We start from the raw sequence: 25,938 nt of genomic DNA, 5'->3' as shown, positions 1-25,938 counted from the left end.
ACTGCGCCACCAGGGAAGCCCTATCATACTGTTTTGAATACTAAAGCTTTGCCACACAGTTTGAAACCAGGAAGTGTGATGCCTCCAGCTTTGTTCTTTCTCAAAATTGCTTTGGTTATTCAAGGTCTTATATAGTTCCATACAAAGTTTAAGATTGTTTGTTCTATTTCTGTAAAAATGTCATTGGAATTTTGAAAGAGACTGCATTGAATCTATAGACAGTTTGGGGTATTATGGACATTTTAACAATATTAATTGTTCTGATAAACATGGGATATCTTTCCATTTATTTATGTCTTCTTCATTTTTGTTCATCAAACTCATAGTTCTCAGTGTACAGATCTTTCACCTCCTTGGTTAAGTTTATTACTAAGTTTTTTGTTTGTTTTTGATGCTATTGTAAATGGAATTGTTTTCTTTATTTCTTTTTCAGATATTTGTTGTTATTGAATAGTCTGTTCTTTTCCCATTCATCTGCAATACTCTCTAAGTCACGAATCAAGTTTTTTATATATGTATGGATCTGTTTCCTGGGCTCTTCACTACAATCCATTCATCTAATTGTCTATCCTTGCACTGTATATGCTTTCTAAAATTCTTTGCCCTCCAAATAAGTATCGATGTATGGTAGATTAAGTCCCACCCCTTCTTCAGGAATGTCTTAACTGTTCTTGGCCTTTTGCTCTTCCATGTAAATTTGAGAATCACCTTATAAAGTTTCATGAAAAGCCTGTTGGAATTTTTATTGTAATTTCATTGACTTTGTAGATTGCAAGGAATTGACATTTTTACAAGAATGACTTCCTATTCAAGGATACAGTATATATTTCTCCATTTGTTTGAGTCTTTTTATTAACTTTCATTAAAATTATATCATTCTCTCCACATAGTTTTTTGTTAAACATAATCTTGAGTCCTTTTGTTTTGTATTGTTATTGCAAACGATATATTTTTTATTGTAAAATTAAAAATAGCTATAGTGAGTATATAAACATATATGTACAGTTTAAAGAGTAATTATAAAGCCATCACTCATGTAACCTCCATCCAAATGAAAAAATGAAACTTTGTACTATAAAAGTTCCCTGTGCCTGTCTTCAGTAATATCTTCCTTTCTCCACCCTGGAAATACTCACATTCCTTGCCTCTCTTTATAGTTTTACTACCATTGTATGCATCTCCAACTAGTTTAGTTTTGCCTGTTTTTGAACTTTGCAAAAATGGCATCATACTGTATGTATTATTATAGACTTCTCTTGGTCATTGCGATTTTGTGATCCATTTTAATACATCTAGCTGTTTTCATTCATTTTCACTAATATATATTTAATTGTATGAATATACTACAATTTGTTTACCTATTCTACTCTTACTGGGTATGTCTTATTTCCAGTTTTTGGTTATTAAAAACAATGCTGTTGGGCTTCCCTGGTGGCGCAGTGGTTGAGAATCTGCCTGCTAATGCAGGGGACACGGGTTCGAGCCCTGGTCTGGGAAGATCCCACATGCCGCGGAGCAACTAGGCCCGTGAGCCACAACTACTGAGCCTGCGCGTCTGGAGCCTGTGCTCAGCAACAAGAGAGGCCGCGAGAGTGAGAGGCCCGCGCACCGCGATGAAGAGTGGCCCCCGCTTGCCGCAACTACAGAAAGCCCTCGCACAGAAACGAAGACCCAACACAGCCAAAAATAAATAAATAAAGGAGTTCCTTTTAAAAAACAAAAAAACAAAAAAAACAATGCTGTTATAAAAATTCATGCTCATAAGGTTTGTATGTATCTTCTGGGTAAGAAGTTCATATATTTTTCTAGGTCAGTGGTTGTTAAAATGTGGTCTGAGGACACCTAGGAGTCCCTGAGACCCCTTCATGGCTACTAGGAGGTCCTCCCTTTTCCAAATATATATCTTTCTGAGTTCAAATATTCTTTATATCCTTCAGCCAAAACAGTATACCACAAAATATTGAAAGCAGAAGCGGATATGAGGATCTAACTGTCTTCTATTAAGCAAACATTAAAAAGGTCTTTAAAAATGTAAAATAGTAATTGTTTTGTAGAAGATAGTTATTTTACAAAAATTTTGTTATTTTTGCTAACATGCAATGGATTTATTATTTTTAAAAATGAATTACATAAACATTTAAAATCTGTATTAATTACTGATACAGTAAATAGCTATGACCCAAATAAACAAATGCTATTTGTTGTTCTCCACAATCTTTAAGAGTGCACAAGGATCCTGAGTTTGAGAACTGTTCTTCTAAGGCATGGTCTTCACCCTGGTTGCACTATTCAAGATGTATACAAGGTACAGATAATTTAAAGAGTCTGTTTCCAGATCCCTAATGTCCAAATGTACTGTGCCTAGCTTCATATAGCTCCCCTTTCCTACCTCCCCCTTCACAAGTGACAGTCTTGCCAGAGTTGTCTTTGCCTGACACCTTCTGGTCAAAACAAAAAGTGCCAGCCTCAAACTCTAAAGAACAAATAACTTAGAGGAAAACCCCTGAGACCACAGAGGAGCAGTTTTTTTTAGGAAATGCTGCTTCACCAATGCTCTCGATGCCCCTGACCCCTGTTGTATGGGACAAAAAGGGCATTGACTCCAAGTAGAAGTCATGATTCGTATGAGCCACGCTGACACAGTTATTTATTTTACAAGGTTACAAAAACTATATCAGTATTTTTTTAAAGCTCTTTCAATAAGTATAACATTTCAATTTTATACCACTAATAATTGTAACTTATAAGACTTAGATCTTTATGGTCACAGGAAATTAAAATGAATATTTCAACTTATACATACATTTTTGTTGCAAAGAATTATGAGAATTGATTAAAAAAACTTTCAAGCATAAATACATGTTACATTAGGATAAAATTCTGGGGAGGGGGTGGATTGGAAATACAAATACAAGGGTAAGGAGTGATACAAAATTTCCCATTGTTAAAGAGAAGCTTGTTTGTATATTTTTTAAGTGAATGGTGGTACATATAAAAATCACTATAGTGTTTAGAGCCTATTGGATACATTTAAAAGAATGATGTAACAGTTAAATCTATGTCAAAACTTTAACATGCAGGAATAATATCCTATGTACTTAAATGAAATTTGATGAGAAATTTTAGCTGTCAAACTAGAAATGTGTGAGGGAATACATACTTTAAAAAACTTTTATGTGCAGTGTTCTGAGGCTGGAGGTAGATGGGCTCCAGGCTAGGTATTTATAACTGGCCTCCTGTTTACATTTCTTGTCGAGAAAAAGATGGGCCTTAGGCCTGACACTTACAACTAGCCTACTGTTTGCATTTCCTGAGACAGGAGATAAGTAGGCTCCAGGTTGGATATTTACAACCAGCCTCCAGGCTTTGTCTCCTGAGGACACTTGAAGATAACAGTCACGGCAGGAGCAGAGAGGGGCTAAACCTTGTTTGAGTAAAGCATCAAGAGGTCACATAGTTCCCATCCTTGGGGCAAGGGAGACACTGCACATGCACAGCAAGGCTCCTTGGGGGTCAAAAAGGAGGAGGCACCACCCCAGAATAGACGATGCCAAGGCCCCCCAAAGCCCTTTGGGCTGGAATCCACCTTGGAAAAAAGTTGCACACGCATGTTGGGGAGGGCCCTAGGGCAGGTCAGGTGTGGGAAAAGAAACCAGATGATTGGCCAAAGGTTAAACAAAGACCTGGAAGAACTGCCCTATATAAATGACCTAACGGCCTCTTTACTGCACTCCTCATTAGGGAGGACGCCCACACCCTCTCTGTCCAGGTGGGCATCTCTGCCTTGCTTCTGTCTTAACTAAACAAACTGTTTCTCTGTGTGCTCTCCCACTTGTTGTGCTGTGTCTCTAGTCATAAACTTTGTACTTGTTTTTACCATTTTTGCCTTCTTGAGAAATGCATTTTTCAATGGGGTAAGAGCCAGGAAAAATTTGCTTCCAGCCTCTAGCCCTTGCTGGCCTAGTGGCTAGGATTCCTGGTTTTCATCCAGGCTACCCAGGTCCAATTCCTGGGCAGGGAACTAAGATCCTGCTTCAAGCCACCGCTCACTGCTGCTGCCTCTCTGAGATCAATACTAGCAAAGAGATTTGAGGACTAATAACGTAGAACATTGACAAACATGTAGGTGTTCACAGGATCCAACCTAGTGATAGGAAAATAAGGCATGTATCTGGACCAGTGGAATTCAGTGGGGTTGGAAGGTGGGGTTATGCATATTTTATTTTCTACTTTTTGCTGGTATTTGAATGGAGTCCTTATGTCAGCAGTTCCTCCCAGATAAAGGAACTCATCAAACTGCTCCACTCCAGCTCAGACCAGCACTGTGGCCTTGAGCCCAGGGCTCTGCCAGTGTGAACGGGGGAGGCCTGGTTTGCTCAAGAGCAAGGCACTGATTAGCAGTTAATATGAAATGCCTTTGAGGGGCACAGATGCAGGTTAAGACAAATGAGAGGAGGAACTGAGGAAGGCAGAAGACAGGATTTAGGTTGAATTCAGGCCTATTTGAAATAAGAGCTGTGACAAGCACATCCAGGAAAAGAGATCATTCAAGAAATATTTAAATTGTTTTGGATCTCTGTCTTACACAGACAAACACACTTACATTTTTTTTTCTCCTTTCTGAGTAACTCAACCCCAAACTCCCCCCACTTCTAGCCCACAAAATGCTCCAGATGACTTTGCAGTGAAGACAAAAATAATTCACTTCATCTCCCTTCACATTCCATCACTAATTCAGCAGCTATTCTTTTTCAAGGCAGCTATCGTAGCTGAAACTTAGACAATCCCAGGGCTGGGATCTTCCTTAAAGAAGAAGCATTCTTCCTGCTCATGTGAAAATTCTGTTTCTGTGACACCCCGTTCCATGTCTCATTCACCTCTTGTACCAGGACAGCAGAGACTGCTAGTTGGCTACCTCAATACCTTCCTCCCTTTCTGAGAACTCTCAAACCAGACAAGGTCAGCCCAAGTTAAGAACATTAAAAATCAATCTCATTTATGAACATACATGGAAAAGTCCTGGATGAAACACAAGCATCACTTTCACTTACATTCCATTGGCCAGAACCTACAGTCACATGACCACATCATGTTGCTAAGAAGACTGGAAAATATACTCTACTCCAGGCAGCCTTGTGCCCCACCAAAATTGGTTTTAAATTCTTGAAGAAGTCATTTCTGTCTCTCTCCACTCAGCAACAAGATCAAGATAAGCAAGCTTCCTTACTGGCCCCCTGCGTGATGTGCACTTATTTCTACTTTACCCTTACACAAAGAGCTTAGCATTTTGCAGACCCAGATTTATAGAGAAGTCTTCTATTAGACTCTGAGATGGGTTTTGTCACCTATCCTCCTGCATTAGACTCAACTGTCAAAACTGAAATTTAAGTTTATGAGGATTTGAATATGCCCTGAAGGAAGAATATGGTTTCTTGTTTTTTCTAAATTCCTACTTTCCTTTCTCTTTTGATTTTTTTTTTTTTTGGCCACCTCAGCAAGACAGTTATATAATTTTAAAAACATTTACTCCTGCCCAAGTGGAAGTTCACTCTGGTATTTTTAGAGGTTTGTTTAATAAAACTTCAAAGGACAGCTAATCTTCATCTTATACAAATTATTTCAGAGAACAGAAAAGAAGGAAAGTTACACAACTCATTTTAAAACAGTTGTTTAATTGTGACACCAAAACCAGGTGCTGACAAGGTCAGCACAAAAAGAGAAATTTAAAAATCATTCTCACTTATAAACACTGGAATTTTCAGTTAAATAGGCTAATAAGTTCTCTTTTGTGCTTAAAACGTGATTTAAAAACATAGATGGAAATGTCCCAAATAAAACATAAGCAAGGGACTTCCCTGGTGGCACAGTGGTTAAGAATCCGCCTGCCAATGCAGGGGACATGGGTTCGATCCCTGGTCCTGGAAAATCCCGCTTGAGCAGAGCAGCTAAGCCTGTGTGCCACAACTACTGAAGCCTGCATGCCTAGAACCCGTGCTCCGCAACAAGAGAAGCCACCGCAATGAGAAGCCTGCGCACCGCAACGAAGAGTAACCCCCGCTTGCCTGCAACTAGAGAAAGCCATCGTGCAGCAACAAAGACCCAACACAGCCAAAACAAAAAACAAAAAACAACCATATGCAAATCCAGTCCAATAGTGTATTTAAAAAGAACATGATTCCAAAATAATTCAAGGATGGTTGAATTACACTGATAGATTTTCTAATATTAAACCATCAATTTCTTATGGGAGCTTAACTATCTCCTTTAAATATTTTGGGCTTCTATGGACACTCATAACCTCGGGGATTTACCTTTTATCTCAAGTAGCAATAGCGGCAGAGGCTGGAGGAAAGGAGGTCAGCAGAGGGGTTAAATGAACTGGAGACCTTCCCAGAAGGAAAGCGATACCTATTTTTAGGATCATTCTAGCGTAGGGAGTTAGAGAAGCCCGAGGGGCCTCTGGAGAAGGAGGTCCCACCGCAGGGTGCAGGAAGGGCAGACCACTCTGTCTGATTGTGCGGGTTGGCGATGGCGTGACTTCGTGGGTACCAGTCACATCATACTCATTGTGGATTTGTGCATTTATTACAACCATCTTGAGGCAGATAGCAGGACAGTATCCTGGAAGGAGTGTCTGTTTCTAATTCCTACACAGGTGCCACTGGGCTACCTGTACTGCTGAGGAGAGAGTCTGACTATAGCAGGGCTGGGATAAGATCTGGAGATGGACCAGCCCTGCCTGATTCTGGAATTAAGATCTGGGTGTCAGAGCCAGACGCTGTACAGCAGGAGGTCCTGGGGGACCAATGAATCCTGAGCTCCAGCTCTTCCTGGACTTTTCTTCTCAACTGGCTCTGCCAGGAATCTGCTTCATCTGGTATACTCACTGCCCGTTCTGGGCCGAAGCTCCTATCTTTGGCGCCTGCTGGCCTCAGCATTCTCTCTTCTCTGCCTCATCACGGTACCCCACTGCAGTCTCCATAGCCTGATTTTCAATAAGTGCCTTGGAAATCTATAAGCGTAACTGTCTTACTAAGAAGTAATTACTTTGGCATTTTCCAGGGGGAATGCTTCTGTCCATAAAGAGAAAAAGATATGAAATGACTGGCAGCACACTGTGCAGACATTTAAAAGCCTCTTGGGGGAAAAAAGAAACTCTTAGAGTTGTCAGATTATCAACTGATCAAAGCTACAAAGATGTTTTTGGGGGAACCCAAGATACAAATAAGAATCTCTTTGAGGAAATGGCCTTAAAGATGCAATCAAAGGGCTTGAAGGAACAAATCAAAGGCCAGGGGTAAATCCACTTGTTATTTTAGGCCCCAAGAACAGGAATATAAAAACCGGGATAAAATATTAGAATGCAAGAACTCAGTGGACATATTACTCATTTTTACAAGGACTTTTGCAAACTTTCAGAGTTGAAAAGAGCCTTTAATGAAGTTAATTTTAGTAAAGGGACAAAACCTGGATTCCCAAGGGTTAAAAAAGAATATACTGGACTTAAGAGACTTGGACACTTACAACTGGGAGCAGAAAACTGAAAGGAGCTGAGTGATACAATCAAACATCGTCAGAAATTTCCAGAAAGACACAGCAAGTGCTCTTGCTCACAAAGAAAATGAAATGCAGGTTTTGAGTAATGGTATTGTGCAGCTGAAATAGCTGGCAGGTGACCAGACTGAGAAGTTAAAAACAGATGATAGATGGCTCACGAAAGGAGCCTTTGTTAACAATAGTTGAAAAAGATAAAGGCCATTTCCAATCTAAACTAAATGCTGAGATGCTAACTCGTCAAGGGCTGGAAAACAGAGATGTTGGAACACGAATCTTGCTGACTTATTTAAGCCAAAGTTCTACTGGAAAATGACTACAAAACTTTGCATCAGAAAGCTGATATTCTTAATAAACTCTTGGGCAGAAAGGCAGCATTCTTCCAAAGAAGCTGTTTCAGGAAGAATAAGAAAAGGAAGAGAGAGAGCAGAAATACCAGCTAGAGAGTAAGTAAGATTCCATAAGCAGAAAATTCAAGAAGTGGAGGATGAAGTACAGAAAACAAAGATCTTACAAAACCCAGATTTCTCTTCATGATAAGAAAGGTCATGACAGCTGGCTGATTGCACATACTGCAGAATGAGCTCTAGCGAGAAGAGGCAAGCTGCTAGCCCAAGACCGATATTAATATGTGTGCATCAAAGGACAATAATTTTTCAAAAGTCAGTGAATGTCCAGCCAACCCCAGGAATACCGTAATGATAGAAACTTTCAAAGAGAGAGTTACTAATCCAAGATCAGTCTTTTGGTCCACCCGTTGAAACTAGTGAAAGCCTCTATTTTATTGGTATTGTTTCTACCTGGAATCTCTTACTCTTGTCTTAATGGCATAGATCTGTAAAAGTGAACCTGTGTCCGTCATTGGTCCCACAGCTGATCCTAGGAGGCCATTTCAGGCATCTGAACTAGTATCTATTTCTTATCTGCATCTTGGTAGAGCTTCATCAGTAAATCTTACCAGGGAAACTCACCATGATCTCACATGTATTCATTCATTCCACAAATATTTAGGTATCTTTCATGAGTCAGGGATTTTACAAATGTCAGAAATACAACAAAGAACAAGACAAAAATCTTGCCTTTGTAGAGCTTACATTTTAACAGAGAAAACACGTAGGTAAAAAAGAAATTAATCATATAATGCCAGGTAGGGATAGGGTTACAAAGGACAACTAAGCAGATTGAAGGAGTAGTCACGGGAGCACCACTTTACATATGGCGATCATGGAAGGCTGCATAAGGAGGTGACATTTGCGTAGAGACATGAGTGGAAAAAAGGAGCGAGCCGTGTGAAGATCTGGGAAAGATCCTCCCAGGCAGAGGGAATAGCTGTGCAAAGGCGCTGAACCAGAAGCGTGTTTGTTGTGTTAGAGAAACAGCAGGAGTTTCAGATGGAGAGTACTGCGTGTCTGAAGGCTGAGAGCTGAGAGGTGAGAGCTGAGAAAGAACATCCTGTGTTCTCATATATATGAGAAAATAAAACTTCTAATGGCTCCAATAAGGTAAGCAGGGAGTTATAAGTGAAGACGGTAGAAGGGTAAACCCCTACCAGATGCTATTGTACATTATGAGTCACGTTAAAAAGTTGAAACTTTAGTCTTAATAACATATTACTATCATATGTTGAGTCCTTACCACATGTCTGTCAATGTAATAAATACTAGGATTTTTCTCACTTGATCCTCATAAATATTCTATGAGTTAAGAATCAATGTTATTTCAATGTTAGAGATGAGGAAACTGAGTCACAAAGTGGATAAATCATTTGCCCAAACACCCAGAGCTACTAAATAGCAAAATTGGCATAGGAACCCATATCAACTTGAGTCCCAAGCCTGAACTCTTATCCTCCACTATTCCACATTTTTATTTATTTATTTATTTATTTTTGGCTGTGTTGGGTCTTCCTTGCTGCACACGGGCTTTCTCTAGTTGCGGCGAGTGGGGGCTACTCTTCGTTGCCGTGCGCGGGCTTCTCATTGCGGTGGCTTCTCTTGTTGCAGAACACGGGCTCTAGGGCACGTGGGCTTCAGTAGTTGTGGCTCGCGGGCTCTAGAGCGCAGGCTCAGTAGTTGTGGCACACAGGCTCAGTTGCTTTGCGGCATGTGGGATCTTCCCGACCCAGGGCTCAAACCTGTGTCCCCTGCATTGGTAGGCAGATTCTTAACCACTGCACCACCAGGGAAGTCCCTGTAAAGCTGTTATTTTAATTTTATTTTACTTGGCCGAGCAGCATGCGGACTCTCAGTTCCCTGACCAGGGATCGAACCCTCGTCCCCTGCATTGGGAGCACAGAGTCTTAACCACTGGACCCCCAGGGATGTCCCTATTCTGCACTTTTAAATGATCTATATGCATGTAGTATAATGGAGGCTATAGAGTGGGAAGGAAACCCATTAGAGGCGGGGGTTAAAGGGAGAGGGGATGGTAATGGGATCTTGGTAATAACAGTGGGGTTGAGAAGAAAGAGATGGGCTTGAGAGAAGTTTAGAAAGTGGAATGATTGGGATTTGGTGTTTGATTGGATCCGAGGAGGGAGGGAGGAAGGGAGGGGGCGGGGGGAGTCAAAGATGATTTCCAGATTTCTGGTTTATGAAACTCTGTGGTTACCATTTAAGGAGACAAGAAACCAAGCAGGAAGGGCAGTTTGGGGCTTAGGGGGAAGATGATGAGTGGTTTTAGATTAAGGATGGTGGAATAAGGACCTCTGAAAATCCACTCCTCCATGTAAGCAACAAGATCAATGACCAAAAAAAAAAAAAAGTCAAAATCAACTTTTTAGAACTTGGAAATTAACCAAAGGCTTGCAAGAATCCAAAAAGCATTTATTCAAGAAAAACGACGGAATCTCAGTAGAAACAGTGAGCTTTGTACTGGGGCAAGAAGGCAGATTCTAGCGGTTTGAAGAGTGAGCAGGAGTGAGGAAACCAAAATAGTGTTCAGCCCTTTGCTTGGAAAGACAAGAGAGATGGGGCTTTAGCTGGAGGATGGGTAAGGACTCAGTGTTCTTTTTTATTTTGTAGAGATGTAAATAGTGCAATGTAGCTGGTAAAAAGCCTGGTCTTTCAGGAGGTGAAAAGGCCTGGTATCCTGATAGGCAAAACAGCTGAAATCTGACACCTAGAGACAAGCTACTCAGGTTCTTCTTAACTTTATTCTTGGCTCCATTTCACTGTTTGCCCTTTTTGCTCTAGAGATAGAAGCTTGTCTTTAAAAATTAAGAAAAAAGGCAGAATTGATGACCAAGAAACATCATTGTGAGGGAAGATTAGTTATTTACATCATTCAAGTTCTGTGCAATTCTTTTAACGTAGTTATATAATCATTAGTCTTATCAATTACCATAAAGGTATGCCAGTGTTGGGTTTATAGCATGTCATCTTGACAATCTGTCTTCAGAGCATCCTAGGGATTCTCAAACACCATATGCAGGAGTTGGAAACTGCTTGGTCTAATTGGGCAAGCATTGAGTTCTAACTGAAAACCAGGGCAAACAAGTCTAGAGATCTAATGTATAAGCATGATGACTATACTTAATAATACTGTGTCAACCAGAAAATATGCTAAGAGAATAGATATCAGGTGCACTCACTGGACAAAATGCTAACTATGTGAGGAGATGATATATTAATTTGCTTGACTCTAGTACTTATTTCACCATGTATATGTATATCAAATCATCATGATGTACACCTTAAATATATATACAATTTTTATTTTAAAATATATAAATAAAAATTAAATCTATTCATTAAAAAAAAACAAACAGAGGAAGGACTCTACTTGGAAATGGAAATCTACTGGGAGGTTTAAAAAGTACTGATGCCTGGGTTCCAACCTAGAAACTGTATTCAAATTTAGTTTCATGTCTTTTAAAGGTCAGTTTTTTTTTCAGTTCAGGATCCAGTCCAGGATCACATGTTGCATTTAATTGTCATGCCTCTTTAATCCCCTTCAAACAAATCCAGTCTTTCTTTGCTTTCATGACTCTGAGCTTTTTGAAGAGTATAGTCTATTTATTTCACAGAATGGTCCTTCAATTTTTGTTCTTCTGATATTTTCTCATGTTCAGATTGAGATTATGCATTTCTAGCCATGAATACCACAGAAGTGATGGTGTGTCTTTCTCACTGCATTCTGGAGGCACAGAAAATTTTATTTGCCCCATTACTGGTGATGTTAACTTCAGTCACTGAAGGGGTACATGCTATTGACATGACTCAACACTGATGTTAATAGGCACAGATAGAGTTTGCCAGCTTTCTTCACTGTAAAGTTACTTTTGCTCTCTCTTTCCACACTCTACTCTTTGGAGGCAAGTCATTAAGCATTGTCACAATCTGCGTTTCACCCCTTGTGTCTTCTGACCTCTTGGTTGATTTAAAAAAAATTTTATACATTACAGTTCACTCTGTGCTGGTAAGTTTTGAGAAATGCAGTCATATATCTATCACTCCAGTACCATACAGGTTAATTCTATCACTCTAGAGATACTCTGTACTTTCCCTAGTTAACCCCTTCTTCTGGAAACCATTGATCTGTTCTCCATCCTTACAGTTTTGCCTTTTCTAGAATGTCTCATGAATGGAATCATTCAATATGTAGCCTTTCCAGTCTGGTTCTTTCAACTTAGCAAAATGCATTTAAGATCCATCTATGTAACTTTGTGGATGAATAGCATGTTCCTTTTTTCTTGCTGAATAGTTTTCCATCATGTATACCACAGTTTGTTCATCTATTCACCTATTGAGGGACATCTTGGTTGCTTCCAATTTTTGGTGATTATGAATAAAGCTGCTAAAAACATTCACATGCAGGTTTTTGTGTAGGCATAAGTTTTTAATTCAGTTGGGTAAATACCTAGGGGCATGATTGTTAGGTCATATGGTAAGTCCATGTTTAACATTATAAGAAACTGTCTTCCAAAGTGCCTGTATCATTTTCGCTTTCCCACAGCTCTTGTTCCAGATCTTTGACAGCATTTGCTATTGTCAGAGTTTTTTTTTTTTAATATTCAAATGGTATGTCATGGCATCTCATTGTTTTGCAATTTGCCTTCCCTAATGACTAATTATATTGAGCATCTTTTTATGCTCAATGGTTTATTTGCCATCCATATATCTTCTTTGGTGAAGTGTTCTGGTTAGGTATTTTGTCCAGTTTTATTTATTTTTATTTTTTTTAAATAAATTTATTCATTTATTTATTTATTTTTGGCTGTGTTGGGTCTTCGTTGCTGCGCGCGGGCTTTCTCTAGGTGCGGCGAACGGTGGCTACTCTTCGTTGCAGTGCGCAGGTTTCTCATTGTGGTAGCTTCTCTTGTTGCAGAGCACGGGCTCTAGGCACGCCGGCTTCAGTATTTCTGGCTCGTGGGCTCTAGAGCACAGGCTCAGTAGTTGTGGCACACGGGCTTAGTTGCTCCACGGCATGGTATCTTCCCGGACCAGGGCTCGAACCCGTGTCCCCTGCATTGGCAGGAGGATTCTTAACCACTGGGTCACCAGGGAAGTTCCTGTCCAGTTTTAAAATTGAGTTTTTTGCTTTCTTATTGTTGAGTTTTAAGAGTTTTTTATGTATTCTGGGTACAAATCTTTCATTGCATATGTGATTTACAAGTATTTTCTCCCAGTCTGTGGCTTGTCATTTCACTCACTTCAGCAGTATCTTTCACTGAATGAAATATTTTAATTTTGAGAAATTCCAATTTATCAAACTTTTCTTTTGTGGGTTATGCTTTTGGCGTCATATCCAAAAACTAATCATCAAATATAGGGTCATACAGATATTCTCCTGTTTTCTTCTATAAATTTTAGTTTTGCATTTTACATTTAAGTATAAAATCCATTTAGAGTTAATTTTTTTGTAAGGTGTGAGTGTCAAAATTTATTGCTTTTTTTTCATATGGATGTCCAATTTGTCCAGCACCATTTGTTGAAGTGCCTTTCTATCTTTGATAAAAATCAGTTGACTATAGTTGTATGAATCTATTTCTGAGCTTCCTATTTTGTTCCATCTATCTATGTGTCTATCTTTTCACCAATACCACACTGTCTTGATTCCTATATCTTTAGAATAAGTCTTGATATCAGGTCATGTGAGTCCTCCTACTTTGTTTTTCTTTTTCAAGATTGTTTTGGCAATTCTGGATCCCTTGAATTTTTACATGATTTTTAAGATCAACTTGTTGATTTCTGCAAAAGAGGCAGCTGGGATTTTGACAGAGATTGTGTTGAGTCTGTGGATCAATTTGGGGAGTACTGCTATCTTAACAATACCAAGTCTTCAAATCCATGAACATGAGAGGTTTTCCACTTTAGATCTTTAATTTCTTTCAACAATACGTTGTAGTTTGCCGAGTGTTAAGTTTTGCACTTTTTTTGTTAAATTTTTCCCTGCATACAACCACTGTCATTATTTGCAGCAGTTTTGTTCTATAAGGTCACTGCCAACATTGAATTAGCCAATACTTGAATACTGCTGCTAAGGGAAATGTGGACAAGGTTAGAGTCTTGCGAGTCTCTGGTCACATTTTCCATTTTCATCAGTAAAAATACCATTTGCATTATGTAGGTTTGTTTGCCAACATTCTTGTAAAACAAGCCAGTCTCAGCAGCTGTGAAAACCTGTTCTTCCACGTAACCCTTTTTCTACTAAACGCTTAGCAGAAATTGAAAAATTCTTCCACAGTCTACCTGGCTTCCTGGGCAAGTTTAACGAGTTAAGGCAGGAGAGTGGCCTCTAATTCCAGCTCTCATCATAACTAGCTGTAACTTTGGGCAAGTCACTTAGAATCTCCACTCTAAAACTCTGATAAAATAAGACTGTGGATGAGACTATCTCCATCGTTCCACTCATTCTAGAGTTCTATACTTAAAAAAAGGGGGCAGGGGGAACTGGTGGGGGGAGGGGGAGGTTATATGGCAATTTTCAAAGCCCACAGCACCACCTGGTGGTCAAAGAGAAGACAGACTGAGGAAAAGTGTTAATAGACATAGCCAGCTACATCTACATTTTGCTTGTTTGAAAATTTCACATTTTCAGACAATTTCTCCTCTAAAATGGCTACACACGTACAATAATACCTATAAAAGCAGTCATACGGCATTATGTTTAAAATCACACCCTGCATAGAATGCCTTGTAAATATAAAGACTCTAACCCTTGAATAGCCATCATTACTGAGCTATCATTATACCTTGGTTAAAACAAAAACAAAAACAAAACAAAACAAAAAACTACTGAGCAAGTAGAAGAATTACACGAAATAAAAATATACTTCATTGTACCAAAAAATCCATCATGTTAAAATTATTCACACAGTTGAGTAAGAAAATGATAGTATTCAATTATAACCCCCCCCGAAATAAAATATCTGTGAGTCCATACATATATAAATACATAGGTGAATGAATGAATGAATAAAATGGAGATGTAAATACAGGAAAAGAGACAGCTATTTTTTACAAAATAACTCTAATCAATAAATATAAAAGGAATGAGAGAAATAGAAAATCACCATTAGATTACCACTGTAATAACTGCTGCAGGCAAGATTCACTTCTGTATACTAAAATTATACTGTATAAGCAAACGTTTGAGGAGAAACAGGATAATTTCCTAGTCTCAAAACATCCTCCCCAGGACGTTTATTAATTATAAAGGGAAAGATAGTAACTTTATAGTAGTTTAATTCAGCAGATATCACTTAATGAAGTGACCAAGGTTAACATCACCAGAAATAAGACATGTTGATATCATGTACCCTTTGATATGATTTCTATTCTTGTTAAGGCAAACTGGTTTTAAAAAGAGAGAAAATTCTATGCATGTTTTCTAAGAGCTTTTTGCTCTTCTTTTTCACATTTCTTTTTTTTTTTAAGTCATTAAGCTAAGGACACTTAGTAGATAGCAATTGTAAGACAATCCAAATGTGTTTAACATTCATAGTTATCCACTGGGCTTACGGGTCAATAAAGAAAAGAAGACCACTCTGGTGGCTTTTCAGTATCTACAGTAAACTCAAATTTCAGTAAAATTAACAGAAATTTTATTTGAAATTCATTGTATTTGTAGGGAGGAAGGAAATATTTAAATCCCCTTTTGATGAAAAGAGAATTCTCATGGTATCTTGACCAAGCTACCTTCAAACCAGTTTCCAGAAAAATCAAAGACAGGGTAATATCAGATTTATGTCCAAAAGCATAAAAAAAACTGCAAGCACAAGAAGAAAATAGAGAATTCAGTTTCTTTCAAGTATCCATAAAATATACATGAACATTGTTAATCTATTAGGCCAAAGAGAAAATATCAATTTCAAAAGTAGGAATATTATATTTCCTGATTACAACACAATAAAGCTAGAAATTAATTACCAAATCAGGAAAAAAAAAGTTTCCTTGTCCTGGAGATTTAAAAAGTATCTTAAATGATGGCTTGAGTCAAAGGGAAAAACCAAAATATCAATCAAAGTTGGATCTTATGAGATGGATTTAAAGCATAAGGGCAATCTCTAGCCTCTGTGGTATCATTGTGTGTGGGTCAGAAAAGTGTTCCTTCTTCAAGTAAAAAACAAGACCATCACAACTGCATCTGTGGATGGTCATGAGGTGATGGCTCTGAGCCCAGCTGGCTGGAAGCTGAGCGTGACACTCAGGGAAACTAAAGTCAAAGTGAGTTGGGAGCTGTGAAAGAAAAAAAATGTAAATTTCTCTTCTCTAAGGAAAAAAAAAAACAAACTGCTAGATAATGAGTTTTCCCTTAAGATTAGAAGCAAACTTCTAGTTAGTAAAGTGCCTGCTAGCAAGATTTTGAAGGCCAAGAAAAAGTCTCACCTAAGGAATGTTTTCTTTGGTTGAACTTAATATTCTCAAGGCCCTGACTCCTAAGGACAAAGAGAGAAGAGTGAGTACACTTGGTTTAATACTCTTCAATTACTTTTCTATAAGCCACTATAGGATTTCATTGTTTCAAATACTTTAGGTAAATTATGCCATTTTAAACAAGTTCTTGTAAAGAGTAATTAAAGTTTTATATCCCCTGATGTAAATGATTCAGGAGCAAGCTTACTAAGCCTGTCTTAAAGGATGCCTGAATTCAGGGCATCCTGGTGATCCAGTGGCTAAGACTCCACGCTCCCAATCCAGGGGGCCCAGGTTTGATCCCTGGTCAGGGAACTAAGAGCCCACATATCGCAACTAAAGATCCTGCATGCGGCAATGAAGATCCCACGTGCCGCAGCTAAGACCTGGCTCAGCCAAATAAATAAATAAATAAATAAATAAACATTTATTTTAAAAAAAAGGATGCCTGCATTCCAAGCCAAGAAAAGTCTCAATTTGTAATTGTGTTGTTAAGAAACCATTCAGATATTCTCTTACTGCATTAGAATATTTTTTAATGGAGCGATTCCTGATGTTATTTCCCTAAAATCACAGAAAGATTGCAGCACTTTTTGGGTTCTATTTTGTAAGGATGACTTTCTTTTGCAGTAGCATCTCTCCTAGAATGGGACCAATAAGGGATCCAGGTGCAATGAAAGAATGGGGACCCTCACCAGGGACGACTTCTCTCAGCCATGCACTTAAGTGTTAGAAAAACATACCACAGTTGAGAACAGGTTGTGTATGGTGGGGATGAGGGGAAAGTCAATGAATATGATGAATATGAAAGTCACTGAATGAGATGAATAAAAACCTAGAAAAGGAAGGAAGGGAAGGACTGGTGTAGAGATCTTTCTGGAGTGGGGAGTAGCTTTAGGCTTTGAGTCACCGGGTGGGAGTTTAAGAGGTTTCTATTGTGACTCAAAGGAAACAGAATCTGGGGACAGGCCACAATGGTGCAGTGATAGAATAAAGACCTGGTTGCCAGGATCAGGGAATAAACACCAGAAGCCTGGAGGAGGAGAGATGGAGCCCTAGCTCCTGGTCCCCTTTCCCACCCTCCTTCTCAAGTTGTGTAAGATGTTACTTTCCACCTGAACATCATCTTCCTGGTTTCAGACCTTAACTCTGGTCTCTGAGTTCTGCTTAGTTCCACATTCTCTACCCATTTGCACAGAGGACCACCACCTTCCCTTCCTGGAATCTCTAAGGTTTTCTGCTTTGCTCATGCCCTAGTCATCAACCCTACTAATTCAGCCTGAGATGGAAGTGCCCACCCTCTCCAAAACGCTTAAGTCTCCTGATCTCAATGAAGAGTCTTTGGACCCTAGGATTATCATTGCCTTATTTGAAATTGGATCACTTCCTCCTGTTTCTTGCAGTTCTCTCCCTTCCCTAAAAAATAGTGACCATGAAGCAACTGAACAACGAATTGCAAAGAAGTTTGAAAACCTCTTAAAAGAAATTAAAGATATTGTTAAACATATGACAAGTTATGAAGAGAAGGTCATAGAAACAAAAGAATCTTTTGAGGAAACCAATATCTCTGAGGATGTGTCAGAACTTAAAGAAAAAATCAGAGAACTTGATAAAATAAATAAAGTACTATTGGAAAAGCTGCTTGCTAGTTGGGACTTAGGGAAAGAACAGAACTCAAAGAAACAGGAGATGATGTTGGAAAACCAGAACTCCAAGGACACCATGCAAGGTTGTGCAAGGGATTTGGTAAATTGTTCAGAAGAAAAAAGAGCCCTTCATGAAACTCAACTAAGTAAGGAAAAAGCAAAGCACAGATTCCCTCTTGTTCAAGAAGAAAATATCAAACTGAGGGACAACATGGAGCAATTACTACAGGAAGCAAAACACTGGAGTGTGCAACATACTGAGCTCAGTGAACTAATAAAATCCTATCAGAAATCTCAGACAGAAAGCAAAACTCTTGAAAATAATGGCACCCATTTCCCAACTCAAACGAATAATGGGATGTCCGCTAAGCATGAGCTGGAAGAACAAGTGAGGAAACTGAAACAAAACACATATTCACTGCATTTGATTGCAGCTTTGCTGGAGAATGAATGCCAAATCTTAGAGCAGAGAGTAGAGCTTCTCAAGGAACTCCATCATCAGAAAGAGGGACCTCTACAAGGGGAGCCAATTCAGATAAACTATGAGCAGAACAAGAAAGAACAGAAGCTATCAGAGGCAGAGAAGGTCAAAATACATAAGCAAAACATGCAAGAAATGTTTCAAAAAGGAGACCAATTCTATAGAAGCCTGGATGTTTGTCATAAAAAGAAAGCTCGTAATAATTTGTTCAATACTCATATTGCAAGAAGAGCTCTCGTAGGAAAAAAGAGGCCAGCAAGCAGCCTAAGTTAGAAAATACCAAAAGTAGAAGAAAAGGCAGTTCTTCAAAAAACTACAGTATATCCAGCTCCAGGCATGTCAATCATCAAACCTAGGATAGACCTTTCGGTTCAACCAAGAAATAGCTATAGAACAAGAAGATTAACATTTAACATCATTCATTACATCAGTGGTTAGGTAAGTTTGGTCTTTAATGATCATCAGTGTCAACTTTTGGTCACATTTGTCATCTTTACAATCTGTTTTTGTAGTTATTAGATAGAGATCCTATGACACTTAAACCAAAAGTGAGAATTTACAGGTCCAAATAAGTAAAGATCTGAATAAAAACCACAGCAAACAAAGGAAAGGGTTTTTTTTTTTCTTTATTTATTTAATCATTGTCTTGGGGAGGAAGTTCTGGGGAAAAAAAGTATATAACACTTTAACTGTGAACCTTTAAAGCTTCCTTTTCAAATGCATATTCCTTTTCCTATTTATTGATATTATCCACTGAAGTGTAGGCAGTAGTTGAGTTAAAAAAAAATTAAAAGCTGATGAGCCACCCCTAAACAGCTTTTCTCTTCTCATAAATCTCCCTATTCCCTGGATCTACTGTTACTAATATTCCTCTCTTGCTCCTCAACTAGTAAATGGTGGGCATACCAGGCAGCAGAGGCCCTTGGGGAAGGACACCTTGGCTTCTTTAGGAGAATAGATGTGTGTCTAGATTTTGTTCCGTGCTGGAAAAATTCCTCTCATTACTCCAGGTGGGGGCAGTAGAGTTATTCAGGGAAAAAAGCAGTATCTTCTGTTAAGTGAGCTGAACTTTTTGGTTCCAGAAAAGATGGAGCAGAATCATTTCTCCCTATTCCTCCATTAAATAAGCTAAAAACCCTGGACATTATGTATAAAATGAATGTAAGAAGACCCTGAAAGACGGAGAGAAGGAGATGTACTGGCCAGGGACCTTGAGACTTAAAGAACAGCATAGTGTTAAGTTCCCTGAGTTTTCTTTTTGTCTCTTATATATGCTGGGAGCTGATAACCCAGAAATGCCAATGCATTTAGACAAAAAATGCACGTGCACCCACCCCCACAAGCCTGCGTTCTCTTGCTAAGGGGTGAGGAAACAGTCTGGCAAGACAGAAACCTTTTTAAAAAACTGCCCTACTCTGGCCAAACTGCATAAAAAATGCCATGCCTCCACTCTCAGCCCCATCAGCAAATACTGAGCAGAGACACTAGACTTTCACACTTGCCTGGGAGTAATGAAGCACTCCTCCTTCTTTCTTCTAGGGTGGTACATACAGAGGTGGCAGAGAAGGACCTTGGAGTTCCACTCCCACCTGATGGTAACAAGGTGCTCCTCCCTGAGCCCCTTCTCCCAGCGGAGTAAAATGTCAGTGAAGGCCACATAGGTAGCCTAGATTTCTATACCCTTCCCCTGCTGGCACAGCATAGCTAAAGCCTGCTAAAACAGAAGATTTAGCTAGGATCCAGGGTCTCAAAGCACAATGCCCCAAATGTCCGGAAAACATAGAAAACTCACTCATATCAAGAATCAGGAAAATCTCAACTTGAATGAGAAAAGACAATCAACAAGTGCCAACAATGGGATGACACAGATGTTGGAATTATCTGACAAGAATTTTAAGCAGTCATTATAAAAATGCTTCATTGAACAATTACAAGCACACTTGAAAAAACAAAAATAATAGAAAGTCTCAGCAAAGAAACAGAAAATATAAAGAAGAAACAAATGGAAACTGTAGAAATGAAAAATATAATTTGTAAAATAAACTCAATGAATGTGCTCAGTAGTAGAATGTTGAGGTCACAGGAAAGATTCCATGAACATGAAGATAGAGAAATAGAAATTACCCATTCTGACCAACAGAAAAAATAGGCTGAAAAAAACCCACAGTCTCAAGATACTTGGAATAAAAATAGATCTAACACTGGTGTCATCAGAGTCCCCCCAAAAAAGGTAGAATGTGGGCTGAAAAAGTATTCATCAAAAAAATGGCTGAAAATTCTCTAAATTTAGTGAAAGGCATAAACCTACAGATTCAAGAAACAGAGTGAACTTCAAATAGTATAAATTCAAAGAAGTTCAAGGCATTCATAATCAAATTTCTGAAACCTAAAGACAAAGTGAAAATCTTGAAAGCAGTTATAGAGAAAAGACTCATTCGATGTAGGGGAACAATGATCCAAATGACAGTGACTTTCCCATCAGAAACCTCAGAGGCTAGAAGGAAATGAAAATTTTTCAAGAACTGAAAGAAATGTCAACCCAGAATTATTTACCCAGTGAAAATATCCTTTAGGAATGAAGGTGAAATCAATAAATTCTCACGTAGAGGAAAACTGAGAGAATTAGTAACTCATTTCTCATTTGTTGAAAAAGCCCATTTGGTTATGCAACTAACCCTCACTTTTTTACATTCAAGAAAATGAGTGTTCCCTCTAGCCTCAGACTTTGTCTTATTCCATTTCCAAACAGGAATTTCACATAGGAGATGCTAAATGAATGAAATGAGAAACTACAACATAGCTGAACCAAACAATCACTTCTTGTATTTCAGCTTGTTCATATGCATTACCTAACAAATTCTGTCAGCATCATTTATCTGTCAAATGTTAAGGGGCTAACTTTCTAGTTCCTCATCTGTGCACTGATGTTCCCCTGGTACCACAACAAACAAGAGAACTGCAGGATTTTCAAATTTTTTAGAGAAACACTGCAGTATGCAACATCTGTTGCACACAATACAAACTCAAGGTAGTCATAGTTTCAACTTTAGATTGATGTAGCACCGTACCCAGAAGTAAAATTTCCATTGGTGAGAACTCAGTCACAAGGCCACACCTATCTGAAAGCAACTGGGAACTGAGGTTTTTAGCTGGATAACCATGTTGCCCAGGCAGAAGAAGAATTACTTTTGGAACATTGTGAGGTGGAGAGAAAATATTTTTGTTTCTGCACAGTTAGGGCATTCTAAGCAAATTTTATGGAAACTTGAGATCCTGGACTACAAGCAAGCTCTAGAAGATATTTTCCAACCGTATAGATAATAAGTGTTCAAAAGACTTACCTAACTTTAGAGATGTGTGTTAACATTTTAAATTGGGGGTAAGACCTGGGATTGGGAGACTCCTCTGGGTTATAAAGCTGGAGACACTGGACTTAGATAACCCCTGGAGAGATTTATAGTGTTGGCCAAAAAGTTCATTCGTGTTTCTCCATAAGACGTTACAGAAAAACCCAAAGGAAGTTTTTGGCCAACCCAATACATTATAAAAGGGTTATAGTGAGAACCCAGGATCCAGAGGGTTTTTTCCTCTGTCCTTTTAGAGGGGGAGAAGGACAGCTGCCTTTCTTTTCTACATAAAAGCCTGGATTCCTTTTCTCATCATTCCTCCCTTATATTTCAGGCCCTGTTGCATGTAGGGTGACATCTGGTTCTCATCTCTCTCCAAGGATAAGTATTGGAGCAAGGGGAACTAGCACAATTATTATTATGTAAGTAATAATAATCTGTCTCTGATTTTAAAACCTCATGTGTGCATTCAGGATAAAAGACAGATGAATATTAAAAACCCAACAAAGTAAAAAAAAAAAAAAAAAAACCCAACAAAGTCAATCACAATCTCCACCACAGGTTCTATTATGAATGAAGCATAGGGCATGAGAAATCTTCATATGTTGGAAGTACAATATATGCAATTTGAAATATTGCTCCCTACTCCATAAACATTTCTTTCTCATGTCTGGAATATGTATCACTTTATAAATAATCTAAGAGACAAAATTTTCCTATTATAGCCCTTAGTAAAAGAAAAAGATTCCCAGTTAAACAGTATTGGGGCTACTAAAAGAATCACATATTTTTTCCATTTGCCTTTCCCTCTAATGGAAACTACCATCTACTTTATTCTATTTTCCAGCCATCTTGTTTAACAAAACATTGTGCAGTTCATTCTATACTTTACCAGATATGTGCTACATGTTACCAAGAAAAAATTTTTTGCTAAAATAAACTACAGGTTTTTAATTGTCAGATACAGCAAGCGATCTCTGCTATATCAGACCCTCTAGATTTGGTATTGACTTTAAGATGTTATATGTGTGATAAAACTGTTCTTCTACCACAAGGTCATATATATATTTTTATCTAATTCCTAAACATGTAAGTGAAAATTTCTGAAAACAAGGCATTTTTAAAGGTGTTTCATGTGGGTTCCAGTGGATAACAATCTATTATATACTTTCAGTTAATGTAAATTTACTTGGAGAAGTATCATGGCATTTTATATGTGGAAGGATCTTTAGGCCATCACTTGTTGGCAGTGAAAAGCCAAGGTGTGAAATCAGTGAAAATCTGGAACAATAATTAGTATTGACCTAGTCCAGAGTTCTTTAACCCTATATTTTCTCATACTTGAGAGTCAAATTCCAATAAAAATCAAACTGTTTTTGAAACTTGTAGATGTCCAGCCCTATCATCAGTATACTGCTGTCCAACAGCAATAGTAACTTTTAAGATATATATTTTTGGATAATCCTCTTAGGAAGAAGGGAAAACCCATACAAACTTCTTTGTCAGATAAATTTTTCCCAATAAATTCTTCATAGTAATAAACTAGATTCTTGATTTCAAAGTACTTGGATCCCTAAAAGTTTCCCCATCAAGCCATAGCAGTTCCACAGATATTTTTTTTAAAGTTCTTGATAATAGTGATATTTTAGTAAAAATAACTACCTTGTTTCCCCTTTAAAATATATTCCATGAGCCAAATATTATTTTTTAAAATTTGGTTTCCATTCAGATCAAAATAAGAGTTTATTTACTACCTTTTAACTGTTTAAAAATTATGAAATATGACAAATATACAGAAAAACACATAAAACTTATATGTACAATTTAACAAATGATTAAAAATCTATGTAACCACCCCTTGGGTCATGTCATACTGTTTTCTAAAGTGGTTGTACCAATTTACGTGCCATTCATTACTGTAAGAGTGTTTCTATTGCCCTATAGTCTCACTTAAATTTAGTATTGTCAGACTTTTTAATTTGATGGTTATGTAATAGTACCTCTTGGTGGCTTTAATTTGCATTTCCTTGATTACTGAGTTTAGTCAACTTTTTATGTTTGTTAATCATTTGTGTTTCGCTTTTCATGAAGTGCCTATCCTTTGCTTCAAATTATTGATTTATAGGAGATTTTTATGTATTCTGAACACTAGTCCTGTGACAATTATGAGCTGCAAACATTCTCTCCCACTCTGCGGCTTGGCTTTTTTACTTTTTTCGTGGTTTCTTTTGGTGAACTGAAGTTCTTTTTTTTTTTTTTAACATCTTTATTGGAGTATAATTGCTTTACACTATTGTGTTAGTTTCTGCTGTATAACAAAGTGAATCAGCTATACATATACATATATCCCCATATCTCCTCCCTCTTGCGTCTCTCTCCCACCCTCCCTATCCCACCCCTCTAGATTGTCACAAAGCACTGAGCTGATCTCCCTGTGCTATGCAGCTGCTTCCCACTAGCTATCTATTTTACATTTGGTAGTTGAACTGAAGTTCTTAATTTCAATGTAGCCCAGTTAATTAAACTTTTCCCTTTTAATTGTGGCTATGTTTTGTTTAAGAAATCCTTACCTATATCATGGATAAAAGTCTTCTAAATTTCTTTAATTTCTTGTCTTTCATATTTCTTTCTTTAATCTCTGAATTGGATCTAGACAGAGAGAGTCATTAATGTATTTAGGTTGGTTGTCCAAGGATTCTGCAATTATGGATATTTTCATTCCTTTTTCCATGTCTATGCTTTGGGGGTACTTTTTAATCTTTCCAATAAGAAAACTATGAGAAGCTTTATATTAAAAAAAGTAAGGATGGTATAATGAAAGAAGCATTGCACAAAGAGGGAGGTGATTCTGGATCCTAACTCATCTGGGTCCTAACTCATCGGTTCATTCTACAAAGTGGAGATAGTAACTTTCTTTTGGACCAAGGACCAATGGTCAAAGATTCTCTGGCTCTCTCTCAGCTAAGGTCTTATTGCTCTCTGAGGAGTAGGAACAGATTAGATGAGAGAATTAGAAACTAACCAGAAGCAAGCATGCCCCAAAAGGAAGGGAACAATAGCAAATAATCCAGGTATACAAGATGTCCAAGAGTTGGGGTCATTGATATTTTGAAAGTAAAAAAGAAAGGTAATTTTACATAAAGGAGAAAGGTGTACCAGATCAAAGTGAAGCAGAGGAGTGGATTTATCATCATCACGCAATCATCATTATTATTTTTAAAATGTTCTCCCACAAACCTGATCAATGTAGAAAGTAATGTTTAAAATATTTCGTAACACAAATAAGGCCTCAGACAAAGATTCATCATAGGAGTGTCACAGTCAGTTGAGTGTTCTTTTCTCACAATTACAGTTTTCTCGGGGAAACCACTAACCACTAATCCATATTTAATTAAGCCTTCTCTCACAGGGAAGCATACAGTACAGCATTTTGATTGGCACTGGTCTGTTATGAAGCTTCATTTTATGAGGAAGTAGGTGCTGATATTTGCATTCTATTTTTATTTTAAGAATTTTTTTTTTAATTTAAGAGAAACGTACCATTTAGTAATTCTCAGACTTTTCTGGGGAAATATGCTATTTTGTTTATTTGTATCTTTACCCTTTTTCTTGATCTACCACATTAGTCTTTTCCAAAAACTGGATTTGGGTTTGTTAATCTTCTTCATTATTTTTTTATTCCATTTCAATAATTTCTGTCCTTATTTTGATGCCCCTCCCCTTTTTTTAATGTTTTGTTGTGCTTTTTCAATTTCTTGAGTTGAACCCTTACTGTGTTTATTTTTAACCCTTATTGTTTCCTCAAAAAAAATATTAAAAGCTACAAATTTCTCTGTATATACTGTGGATGTAGATCATAAATATTCATAGGAAATGCTTTCATTATTATTAATTTTAGTTTTAAAAAATATTTTAAAATTATTTCCTTTATAACCCAAACATTATTAAGCAGGTCAGTAGATACACTGCTATGACTTTAAGTATTATTTTTTAAGTTATACATAGACATCATATGTTGTCCTTTGTGTGTTTGATATATTTCATAGGAAAAA

General features: G+C 37.8%; 2 protein-coding genes and 2 long non-coding RNA genes across 4 annotated transcripts in view; 2 read left to right on the top strand and 2 right to left on the bottom strand.

Moving 5' to 3' along the window:
* The window catches only part of LOC309659003 (uncharacterized protein), a 162,358-nt gene that overhangs the window by 16,867 nt on the left and 119,553 nt on the right, over positions 1 to 25,938 (bottom strand). The gene's annotated exons all lie outside the window — the stretch shown is intronic.
* LOC309659059 overlaps positions 1 to 25,938 on the bottom strand; it is a 98,715-nt gene that overhangs the window by 15,603 nt on the left and 57,174 nt on the right. The window contains exon 2 of the long non-coding RNA XR_014262554.1: positions 16,386 to 16,435. This is a non-coding gene — a long non-coding RNA (uncharacterized lncRNA). The remainder of the gene's footprint in view (positions 1 to 16,385; positions 16,436 to 25,938) is intronic.
* On the top strand, positions 1,738 to 10,324 carry LOC309659046. The gene is made up of 2 exons (XR_014262541.1): positions 1,738 to 8,712; positions 8,748 to 10,324. It is a non-coding gene; the product is annotated as an uncharacterized lncRNA (long non-coding RNA).
* Positions 16,442 to 20,637, top strand: SPZ1 (spermatogenic leucine zipper 1). Its single transcript, XM_082458219.1, has one exon. It carries the CDS (start codon positions 17,697 to 17,699, stop codon positions 18,810 to 18,812), a length of 1,116 nt encoding a protein of 371 aa, XP_082314345.1. The 5' UTR covers positions 16,442 to 17,696; the 3' UTR covers positions 18,813 to 20,637.

The sequence above is a fragment of the Balaenoptera physalus genome, assembly GCF_965194825.1.
Source record: "Balaenoptera physalus genome assembly, chromosome: 3".
In the NCBI taxonomy this organism is placed as follows: domain Eukaryota; kingdom Metazoa; phylum Chordata; class Mammalia; order Artiodactyla; family Balaenopteridae; genus Balaenoptera; species Balaenoptera physalus.
The sequence above is the reverse complement of the archived record's forward strand: the minus strand, read 5'-3'. Positions and strand labels throughout refer to the sequence as shown.